Raw genomic sequence first — 12518 nt, forward strand, 5'->3', positions numbered from 1 at the left:
CCAGCCTTTCCATGCACAAGGGTGGGAGCAAGGCATCCACGTATACCTATGCCCCCAACATACCCTACTGTGCCTCACTCCCACCCTTGGGAACAGATGGGCCAGGCCCAGCCAGCAGGCAGCTTTCAGGCAGGGCTGCTATTGCAGCCACCAGGGACCTGCTCAGATCCCTTCACATCCCATTCACTCTGGGCAGCAGGTAAGGAAGTAGCAGGGGTGGAGCTGCAGCTAGGTGAGAGAACAGAGAATGGGGCTGACAGCAGCGCACAGCCCACACCCAGGGGTTGGCAGCAGTGCAGAGCTCGGGTGGGCATCTTGTGGGTGTGAGGGAGGGTGCGGGGTGTGGGGACCCGCTCCCACATCCCCCTATGGTGCACAACCCTGGCAGGTGGTGGCAGCAGCACCAAAAGGCAGGGGGGGAGGGCACTTGTGCATCTCTGGGCAAATCCCTTCTAGGAGAAAGGGCCTAGAACAGGATTCCCCACATCTTGGGTGAAAGTTTTAACCACTCGGGTATTGGAGCTAAAATGTGGAGAATCATTCTTCTCCATCTAACATCCTCTAGTCACAGGTTTCTGGCTTGTTATGATCTTGGGACTTAGATGCACTTACATGTCCAGAGTGGGCATATGTACATTGCCACATACACGCCTGGCCAATATATAGCTTACTGCACATGCTTGGTCTATGCATGCACAGTTTTGCATCCATACAAGGGAAACATAATTGTTATCTGCATGTGTTTACCAAAAATACCACTTTACATGATTAGAAAGCTGCAATTAGTTGCACAAAGGAAAATAGAATTCTACCGTAGGAAAAGGCTGGGATTATTTAGCTTGTAAAAGAGAAGACTGAGAGGGGATATTTTTTAAAGTCTTCAAATATAGAAAGAATTGTTATAAAGGGCCGTTCTCTATGCCCACAGGGACAGGACAAAAAGTAATGAGCTTAAAATGCTACGCAGGACATTTTGGTTGAATGCAGAAGCATAGCATGGAAAAAATGTGTGCTACACAATCTTCCCACACCCTTCTCCCTCTTCTCCCATGCCTTCTGGCTTACAGGTACAAGAACAACAGCAAGCAGCAGCCAGTGCAAGGTGTCCTGGGAACTGTAATTCTTTAGAGCAGCAGTGGAGTTTGCTGCTGCCAGGATAAAACTTTCATCCCTTTTTGCCACCAAAGCCCATGTCCAGAGGGGAAAAAATGCTGATTTTGGAAGCAAAAAAGAAAAAGGGGTCAATTCTGCCCTACTGCAATTCTCAAAAAAATTTGTGCTCTATGAGACACATTGCCTGCACCAGCTGCTTTTTGTAACTGGAAGTACAGGTAGAGTGAAGCAGCCAGGAGTCCTGGAGTGAGGCACTCTCCCTCCACCCTTCTGGTGCCTCTCCCCTTAGACAGCACCCACAATGCAGGTCCCTCACCCCCTCTTTACACTACTGGTTGGATATTAGGAAGAACTTTCTAACTAGGAATGTGGTTAAATAGTGGAATTAGATTACCTAGGCAGGGAATGAAATTCCCATTACAGGAAGCTTTTAAGGGCAGGTTAGTCAAACATTTCTCTGGGAAAGCTTAGATAGCAATGTTCCTGCTTTCACCAGAGGGATGGAGTAGATGACTCTACATGTGCCTCGCAAAAGCATGCATTCAAGAACAGCAAACAGGTAAGCCCTCCATTTATAAATAAGGACAATAACAATTCAGTTTCCATATATAGTTATATTGATTCAATATGGGATTTGCCCTCAACAAGAAATTTTGCCCTTGTAAGAAACTATTTACAATGTTAAGTTTAGGCATCTGTATTTGGGACTTTTCTGAAACTACTTCAAAATGAGGTAGTTTAATATGGGAGATAACTGGATAGGCAGCAGCACTGCCAAGAAGAACCTGGGAGTTTGGCTGCAGTCCAAACTCAAGCAGAATCAGCAATGTGAAGTTGTCACAAAAGAAGCAAATCCAATTTGGGGCTGTTAACAGGAGCATTATATGCAAGACATGGGACATGATAGCATCACTTTATTCAATAATGGCGCGGCATCAGCTAAAGTACTGTGTGCAGTTCTAGGTTCTGCATTTTAAAAAGGATATTGAGAAAATGGCGATTATCAAGAGGTGAGTAATAAAGATGGTAAAAGTGTTAGAATAAAACCTGCAAGAAAAAAGGCTTAGAGAAAAGGTCAGTAGAAAGATTAGGGGAGATATAATAGCAGCTTTCAAATATTTGAAAGACTACCATAAGGTAGAGAGAGAACAACTTTTCTCTCTTGTTGCAGAGACCAGGACATGAAGTAAGGGGGTAAACTGCAACACAGCAGATTTAGATCAAATTTCAGAAAAAAGAAAAAAAAAGAAAAAAAAAAACAAACCCTTCCCTAACCATAAAAATAGTAGGAGAATGGAACAAGCTGTCCAGGGAACTTACAGAATCTCCTTCATTGGTGCCTTTCAAAAGACTCTGGATAGGCACTTGTCTGACATGGTCTCAAAACAGGGTACCTATTTGCGGGGGGGGACACTGAGTGACCCTTTGCAATCTCTTCCAACTCTACATATTAATTATTCTAACTAGATGCCAACAAAATTAAACAAGTATTGCCAGCTTTTGAGTACATGTGTTTTGGAACAAGAGTGATTAACAGTTAGTGGGCTCATCTACATGTGCGATTAATATGTGCAAATAAAAACTCCGGAGTTTACTGCTCCTGGGCATGCCATTTGAAAGTAAACCTGGAAGCAAAAAACTCCAGAGCACATTGCTATGGAGTTTATTGATGTGCAGCATGTGGAACCCCAGAGCAGTCTAGGCTGGTAGGCGACTTGGCAAGTAGGTCTGCCAACCCAAGACTGCTCTGATGGGGCTCCACATGCTGCAGAAGCAGTGGCTGAGATAGGCAGGTGCTCTAGTGTGGGGCTAGCCAGCAGGTAGCACCCTCATGCCCCAGCCAGCCCTGTCATCATCTACACATGTGCTGTGTTGCACAGAATAATGTTGTGTGTTAGTGCTTGACAGTGTTTGTTAGTCGACTGACCTAACAGGGTCACATGTGTAGACAGTGACATTTTACTGTGGAGCTAATTAGTCAGTTTCAGAGTAAACAAACTGTGTAAACACACCCTATGTATGTTAATGAGTCCTCCTCTGACAAAAATAAATACATCATGAGCATTTCCAGCACTGTAATAGTATACAAAAGGGGCAAAACTAGAGTCTTTTGACTCTAGGACTCTTCCTGTACTTTAGACTTGTTTTCAAAAAGGGAAGGCAGGAGGTTTTAACAAGGGCAGAGCACCCGTAGAGCCTGAAGGCTTAGAGGTAAATTGCAAATCTAAGGTCCACTTTATAAATTATATTTATGCAGCGATTGTGTTTGTCATGTCATAATAGACAAGAGTGCTTCACTTGCACCCTATTTAAGGTACCATAAAATGGCAAATGAACCAGAAAATTTTCTGCATATAATATAGAACATGTTTATGGCTGGTTTGTATGCCACCTCAAAAGTAACATGCAGTTGGAGTGGACAATTAACTGGCTGTCAGCCCCTCATGAGGTTATGAGTCAGAAGGGGAGCCAAAGGGCTTCCTCACTGGTAGCATAAACCTCACGTGCAGCAAGTCTAGTTGGGCTGACAGGTGCATGGTTTAAAGTCCCCCATAGAGAAGCCCTTTGGCTGCCCTGCCAGGAGTCTCTTATCCCTGGTACCCAGTAGTCCTGCCAAAGCTGCCAGGCATGAAATGTTGATAAACCATGGACAGACAAGGAATAGGGGCTGAAAAAACCCAGAGCTATCCATACCAGGGCCTAAAACCAAGTAATTTTCAATCCCCAAACCAGAAAGCTCTAGGTCTGAAAACTAAACGCAGAACTGTTCAGACCACTCCAACAATCAGTTGATTTTCATTCCCACATGTGAGTTTTTGTGCCTGGCTTTCAACTTGCCATTGCAGGAGGAGCTTTGGCTCACAATCATGTGCTCCACCTGCACTGGCATGCAGTAATAGTGAGATTGGGATCTAATTCCTGATCCCAAAATCATGTCTTGTCATGCACACATGATATGAAAGGAAGCATGATTGCTGGGATTAGATTTCAAATCACATAGCACTATAAAATGAATGTAGGGCAGGAGCCTAACACCGTGCTGCCAAGTCTGACTGTGATGATGGAGGTGCTAAGCTGTGAAGAAAATGTATGTTAGTTATACAAAAGGCTGTGTGGTGAGCCAGTTAAATGACACCCAGGGGGGTTCTTTGGAGCATGGCCCGTAGTGGCAGTTGTGTGTGGGCAGCAGGAATCTGCATATCAAGTAGATGCTTGATGCAGCATACATTTTCTTATGCATGCAAAGTCATAGCTAGAAAATGATATTTAGAGATTTGCTTTAAGAATTGCATGGCAGTTAAAATAGATATTGTATTAAAACAATGCTTCAAAGCAACAGCAAGGGTTAATTGGTTTCTAAAAGCCTGTTTCTGACAAAGTTTCCTTCAAGGCCACTGTGTCTGAAGCCAGCAGACAAATAAGCTGGGAAACTGAAGACATGTATCACACTGTTTCCTGAAAACCCATAACAAAGATAAGGGAGTCTGCAGCACTGGCTAAGTCACAGTGACCAGCTGCAGAGCCCCTAGGATTTCTGGTTTTGGTGTATGGACCAAAATAGGAGGCTGGGCATGCCCAAAGTAAGACACTGGTAAATGACCAGATTAAGATGTATTCATATGATGGGTCAGCCCTCAACCTCCAAGACTGCTAACATTCAAGAAAAAAACCCACAGGGTCAAGCTCACCTACTGGCCAGGCATACCTTTCCTCTGTGAACCCTAGGACTGGTAGATATAGAATGGAGGGGAGAGGGGTTATTTTGTTCGCCTTGCCTACACTACTCGCACCTGCTATCACTGAGTATCCATAAAATTTGCCTGTTATCAAATGAAAGAAGTTATGGTCAGTCGGAGGGCTTGGGTCTGTGGCGGGCCAGTAGGGGGCGCTCCTGCGTTGAGCCGCCCACCTCCCTGAGCCCGACCACCTTCCAAACTCCGAATGCCTCCCTAGGGGTGCCTTATGCTTGGCCAACCCCTCTCCCAGAGCACACTCGCTAGTCTGGGGGTAACGTGCCGCCACCACCCTGAGAAGGGACTGTCTCGGCCCTGTGTCCTCGGGGAAACACAGGCCTAATAGTCCAACGGGTACTCGACCCAGTACAGGCACTTGGGGCACTTCCCCAAGTCAAGGGGCAAGAAGTAAAGTCTCCCTTAGTCCACAGACCTAAGGGGTCTCTTAGGCATAATTTAGACCCACCCCCCAATAAGTCTCCCACACCAGTCAAAAAAGAGAACTTTATTGATTACAAGGGGTAGGGTAAGCTAGGGTACAGGATTGAGCAATATCCTAGAAATCCTAAAGAGCAAACAGTGTGGCTGAGGTAGCCTTTTGATTACGCATCTGTGTTACTGCCAGCTAGATATCTAACCAGATCTCGAGTAGCTTACTCACAAGCATCTTCCAGAGTTCTCCAGTTTCCCCTCTGGAGTCTTGGGGTGAGAGAGAGAGCTAGGTCCAGATGGTAAGGCTTCTCTGTCTCTCCTGCTTTGCTGCTGCTTCACGTCATGGCTGAAGAGAGAGAGCCTCCTTCCCCCCACAACCTATATAGCCCCTGTGACCTCATTCACCTGGTCCAGTGGAAGTCAGCCAACCAATTTGTAATACATCACCTGTTACCGGGCAGATTCCAGCTCCCCAGGTAGATGCCCCTCACCCAGGTGGCTGATGCCAGTCACGTAGGCAGAGGGAGCAGGTTTCCCCCCTCCCTCAGGAATGCAGCCAGCTCAGGTTACCTAAAGAGACAGGCTGAGGTGTGAATCCTCTGTGCTGGCCCCCCTAATCACATAGTCACAGGGCAGAGATTTTGGGGAGAAACCAAGGTGGCTTTCTGCCACAGGGTCTACCTGGAACAAGGTATCTGGGTCATAAATCCAGTGCCAACATGGAATGAGGTGTTAGGAAATCAGGGAAGAGAGCAAATCTCACTTAAATAACTTCTTTTAGATGTATTTAATATATGCTTCATCCCTTTCCATCCCCTTTCACAGCCCACAAAGCAAGAATCCTATTCCTTGTCACTTTGCTTCTTTTCATGTATCCCTCTGGGGGTTTTTATCTTCACAATAAGCCCCTTGCTGAAACCAAGGGTTTGCAGGAATAGTCCTGATCTGTAAAGTACACTAGGGAACAAACTGCAATGACTCCCTCAACATTACCCTATAGAGGTGTTGTATACTTGCTGCTACTGGCTTCAACAATATAAGCTGTATCTTTTAGAATACTGCAACAGTTTTTTTCTTCAAGTTACTCATGTCAGGAACCTTTCTTTCTTGCTGATTCATAATAAAAAAAATCATACAGATCTTTTAAATTAGGGATGCAGGATCCAGTAGTAAAAATCCTACCAAACAGATACTAATCAAATACCTGGTGCTACTCTTTGACCTCTACCAGGGAGCATTTATAAGATGCAAAGGCTTGTCCATAAAAAGTCTACAATTAAACAAGCTTGCAAACTGCTATTGAATAGGAGTAACAAGAAACTACAGAATGTATGGGCATGTCCGGATGAGAATGCACATGCATTTCCCTGGGGACAAATAGCAACAGCATATAGTTGTGCCACTGCTACTTGTCCTTGGGGAATGCTCCTGCATGTGCACTCTGGTACATGGCAAATTACCCTGGTGCAGTAGGGGACGCTGGGGCAAGCACCTGAGCTGGCCCCAGCAGCCTTACCTACAGTCCTGGGTGCCTCCCAGGTCTGAGTGATGACAATCTGGGTGCATAGAGCCTGTCCAGCAGCCAGAGTGTGGCTGTGGCTGGCCAGGCCCCAGTTTTGAGAGGCACATGCTGCAGCCATGTGTGCTGCTCCCTTTGTTTTTTTAAACCCCCTTTTTTTAAGATTCTGGGATTTCCCAATATCTAATTTTGATTCTGTGCTGCAAATATGCAGTGCAGAAAACCTTTTAATGTATGTGGGGTGTGTTCTGTGGCACCTCAAAAGCCTTTGAGGAACCACAAAGCGCATGTGGCTGCTCATTTAGATGTGCTCTATATGACTAAGATTTATCCCAGCGGCTCTAACTGAAGGTGAACTCTAGTCCAAGACAGCAAGAGCATGTCTGTTGCTAAACAGTCAATTAAGCCAGGCAAAGGGTTATGGAAATAATTTGATTTCAAAAAGAAAATGCCAAACCCAATACTAGATTAACAGCAAAGAAATCATGAATAAAGGTACCCAGGAAGTTACCTACCAGTGGCCATAGTCCAGGTGTTGCCTGATGAGTGTATGGGGCTGTACTGTCCCATATGTGTCTACTTCAGGCATATTCATATCATCAATGAAGTAGATGAGCTTTTTGGTGCCAGGTGGACCATAATTCTTACCAGCCTTTTTATCCAGAGGCCTCTCAAGCACAGCTGTAAAGGAGCAAATGTAGAAAGTTAAAAATGCTGAGCTATACTCATCATTGATGTGAATAGTGAGGTATATAACATGCTTGTTGTAAGCCAGTCACCAAGTGGTCAAGTCCACTCATGAAAACACAAAGAGTTTAACAGTACATCTTAGAGACACTGGTTTAGACTGACCTGGCTTACAATATCAAGCAGTGCCTGGAGGACACAGGTGGGATGAAACATGATTGAAAGCTTTGTTGCCCTGACCAAACTATCTTTGGTCTGTTACACAGGAATTAAGGGTTGGACTAAACAGTCCAGAGGTAGCAAGCTGAGGAAGTCCAAACATGTGGAATGGCTTGAACTGGCCATCGTATTACCATTTTGTTACCTTCCTTCCTTTTTATATTAATAACAACAAACCTCAGGAAAGAGATGGGAATGTTTCTCCCATACAAGGTGTACAGTACTTTGTCCCAGGACTCTTATTATTGGGGAAGCTTGTAACAGTAACTGAATAGCAATTGAAGAGCTAAGTAGCACAATCCAGAGCTAACCCTCACCTAAAGTGGCATAACTTTGAGATATTCAGGGGGCATTTAGCATAAATAAATGAGCTTCAAAGTACGGTTGTGTGTATTTTAAGTCCCCTTAGTTTGGTCTATATTTAACAAGTAACTTCACCCTGAGTGGTACTAACATGAGATATGGTAAATTTTTTCAGGTTTTCTTTTTGGTGGGGGGGAAGGGGAAGAATAGAAAAACTGGGTTTGTTTTATAGCATGAGGACATGAAAAAGCTAGATAAATATTTAACAAAAATCACAGCCATGTACTTGAACCAAGAATTTTTTTATTTCATAAGTTATCAGCTTCTCAGAAACAACTGAAGCAAACTTTATTGCATTCACTTGCTGCAAAAACAACTAAATAATTATATTCTACAGATTTTTTTTCCTAATGGTTGTTTATTTTGGGAATGCATTTCCTCTTGAGAGCACACAAAAAGAGGTAATTCTTTAAAATTACAGCAAATTGGAAAGAAAAAAATTGGCCCTGGGAATTTTAGAATGTCTGTTAGAATGTATATTTAATTCACATACTATGTAGAAAAGTTAGTAAGGGAAATTTATATTTTCTTTTTTCCAGAACACCAATTACAGGCGTATATGTTTTAAAATATTTTCTCTTCATTGCATTTCACAAGTCTTTCCTTCTAGACTATTCAGAATTCAGATAATTTCTTGCCTTTTGGCAGTTTGCTGCACAAAATAACTTAAAGCACTAGGAAAATATGAATGTTATGAATTATGAATATTTCTTTCTTCAACAAAACTATAATAGCTGAAATTTCTGTTAGCATGGAGTGTTTCAAATATGCCTTTAATTTAAATGTAATTAGTGTTGAGTTAGCATATAAAATCAGCCATTCTTGAGGTTAAACTAGCACGCAAGAGATTCATCAAAATGATATGCGATTACTGAGGATCAAATGACATACTTGTGAAAGAAGGATTTTAATTTGAACCAATAACTCACAATAAAAATATGTTTATGCATGTGGGGCCACATGATGGACAGCCCTCATTGCCAACCAGCAGTGAGGGACAGGGCTTTATGACAGGCAGCCCTTGCAGCCAATCAGCAGCAAGGGGCAGGGATACTAGGGCCCTCTGGCCTATCAGAGGTATGGCAGGGTGGCACACCATGCCCATGAAATGGCTGTTGGACCCTGCATTCTGCCTCCGAAATCAGTGGGCAGCTGCCACAAATTCAGCAGGTCTCTAATCATAACCACCCTCAGCCTACTCCTTCCCAAACTGAAGGGCCCTAGGCTTTCTAGTCTCCCCTGGTGTGCCAACTGTTCTTACCCCTAATCATTCTGGTTGCCCTTCTCTGCACCTTTTCTAATTCTACTATATATTTTTTTTTTGAGATGCAGAGACCAGAACTGCACAGTATTCAAGATGCAAGGACATCATAGATTTATTAAATAGAATAATGATATTTTCAATTCCCTTCTTAATGATGTTCAACACTGATACTGACTTTTGACATGGACTAATGATACAGAATGGTATATACTACTGCCAACAGTTCTCTATTTTAACATTTGAGTTCCTTCAGAACTCTCAGGTGAATGATGCCTAATCCCAGTGGCTGGTCCATGGGCCAGATCAGGCCCTGCAACATGTCCCTTAGCCCCACTCAGGGCCTTGCACAACTTCCCTCAGCCCTGTGCAGTCAGACTAGGGGCCTGCAGTACCTTTTTGGAGCCCACACTGCCTCTAGCCAGCACCTATGTACCTGGATCAGGCTTGGGCCACCTCCACCCACTGAGCTAGCACATTATCCAGTCCATAAGGATCCCTACACGTCTGGAAATGTGGCAGTAGGGGAGCATCTATTTTCTGATTCCTACAGGCCAGATGGCTCATGAGGTACAAGGTCATAAGCTGAAGGGCTACAAACAGCATAGCAACAAGTGTAATTAGCAGGGATCTTGGTTTTCTGTTTCCCATGGAAAAATGGAGTAAACAGCAGATTTTGCCTTTTACCAGAGGCAAACCTGGATTTCTCATTTTACCGGAGAAACCCGCTGATTTGGCAGCTTTACAGTGAGCTCCCTGCAGGCGGGCAGGAGCTGGGATTGAACAGGAAGAGGGCAGTGAGACAGAGGGAGCCACGTGCATGTACATGCACATGGACCCAGGCAGCCTGGGGAGCAGCTCCCACAGGTAAGAGCGGGGTGGGGAAGAGGGGGATTGAGGCCCCTGTAGGGAGGGAGAGAGCTGTGCAGGGCTGGGACTGCTGCTCAGCCAGGCGTTGCATGGGGCTTGGGGCCTGGCGCTGCAACATGTGGCTGCAGGGCCCCAGCAGGGAGTGGGATGGGGCCCCAGGAGGCTCATTTGGGGGGTAGGGGTGGGGCCATCTCCCCACTGTGGCATGCACTCCCGAGGGGGGCAGTGGGGACCCATACTCCCCTCCCCGATCTGTGCACAGGGTACATACGAGCTGCAGGCGTGGGCTCCCACTCTGCTGCCTTACCCCGGGGCCTCCACAGCCCAGTGGGTGTGACCTGGCATGGCAGGGAACAGTGGAGCTGCATGAAGAAGCTGCTCATTGCTGCAAGCTCTGCACTGCCCTGGTGATGCACCTCCTGCATGCGGCTGTAGTGAGGGCAGTGGTGTGGGGTGGCACTCCTCAAAACAGTCCCGTCCGCAGGGGCTGCATCACCAGGGAAGCACTGAGCTCACAGTGGTGAGCAGCTTCTCCATGCAGCCCCGCTATTCCCTGTTTTTATTAGAGAATTTGTGATTTTTTATTAGAGAATTTTCAATTTTGTATAAGGGGAAACCAGGATCCATGGTAATTAGGTAATGGGGAGCCCCTGCCACAAAGGCAAAGAAAGTTGTTTGGGGAAGGGACAGAACTAAGAGTCAAGCTGTGCTCTAGGGCAGAGGAAAGCATTGTGGCCCAGGCTGTGCTCAGGGAAGGAGTTTGCAGTGGCACTGTGAGAGTTGTGACTGAGGAGCACGTGGGGAGTGCACATACAGGAGAGAGTTTATGCTCGTTGCTAATTTGGGGCCAAAACCCCACCAGGCATAGATGGCTATAAGGAGAGAAAGAAGACTGTGGCAGATACTCTTAAGAAGTGCATAGTCTATTTTGAGTTTGAGTATAGGTTTGAGTACACCAAGGAGCTGTCTGCCCTAGCGAAGCTAATTGGGCTACCAGGCCTGGGGAAGCTGAAAATGGGTTATCAGGCCCTGAGGCAAACCAAACTAAGGGGCGAGTAGCCCGGTTGACTAAACAGAGAGGCAAGGAACCATGAAGAAACTGAATTTAGCCCAAGCAGAGGAGCCCTGTGATGAGCATGGCAGAAAAAAGCACCTGAGGTGCCACTCCAATGATGTGAGGGTTGCCTCCCAAACTAAAGACCAAAAACAAAGGCAGGGCAGAAGAGGTAGGGAGATTGTTAGTAATCTGGAGGGCCCAAGCAAGCCCCAGCTGGCTCCCCTGGGGCATCAATGACGTAACAGAGGCAGGAGGCCTGTCACATTTCTGTTGTCACTTCAACGTGATCCAACTCTTTGGAACTATTTGCTAAGAATGTATCTGATGTGGGAATTCTACCAATATCTCCTATAGTAAAAAAACAATTAAAGAATTAATTTAGCTTCTCTACTCCCTCATCATCATCCCTGAGTACACCTTTTTACATCTAATGATCCCACCAATTCTCTAGCTGACTTCCTACCTACTGATTCATTTAAAGAAGCTGTTATTATTAACTTTAACACCATTTTTTAAATGGTTCTCAAACTTTGTTTTCCCTCATCTTATTACACTTTTACACCTGGCCTAATGGAGCTTGTGAGCTCTCCTGTTTCCCTCATTTGGAGACACTCTCCATTTTTTGGTGCCTTTTTGCCTTTCAAAACCCTAACATTGCTATTAAACCATGCAAGGGTTTTGCTGAATGTTTTGGTGCCTTTTTTGATTTGTGGTATTCACTTTTATTAAGCCTCTATAATAACATTTTTTCAAACAGCTTTGAGGCTGTTTGCAAGTCTTTTACACTTCTGAGAGCTCGTTTGGCCCAATGGTATTAACCAACTTATCATGGCTTGTGAATGCCAGCAGAAGAACAACATGACCAGGCACCTTAGACAGCTGCCATACACAGGGACAACAGAAACTTTTGATTGCTGCTGCTGTCATAATTGCATGGCTGTGGAAAAAGCCAGTTTCTTTCACCCTCCCCAACCCCACTGGTAACCAGGGAGCTGTCACCCTGCCACTTGTGGATGCAATACTATGTTTACTATATTGTTCTTTCAGATGTGGACTCACCAACTCCACTCAGTACAGATATCAGAATTGTATTTGGAATTAGTATGTGAAATTCCAGAGCAGAATTTGTAGTTGGAGAGGCCAACGAGGGGCCATGCTCTTCTTGATCTGCTGCTCACAAACAGGGAAGAATTGGTGGGGAATGTAGTAGCGGATGGCAACTTGGGCACCAGTGACTATGAAATGACTGCATTCAGGATCCTG

At 45.1% G+C, this 12518-nt stretch overlaps 1 protein-coding gene across 1 annotated transcript in view; it reads right to left on the minus strand.

Annotated features, from left to right (window-relative positions):
* DNAH9 (dynein axonemal heavy chain 9) overlaps positions 1–12518 on the minus strand; it is a 480799-nt gene that overhangs the window by 261163 nt on the left and 207118 nt on the right. Inside the window, exon 39 of the mRNA XM_090059292.1 lies at positions 7314–7479. Within this exon, the coding sequence (XP_089915418.1) occupies positions 7314–7479 (166 nt within the window). The remainder of the gene's footprint in view (positions 1–7313; positions 7480–12518) is intronic.

The sequence above is a fragment of the Crocodylus siamensis genome, chromosome 8 (genome assembly GCF_052110815.1).
Source record: "Crocodylus siamensis isolate JL-2025a chromosome 8, ASM5211081v1, whole genome shotgun sequence".
NCBI classification, from domain to species: domain Eukaryota; kingdom Metazoa; phylum Chordata; order Crocodylia; family Crocodylidae; genus Crocodylus; species Crocodylus siamensis.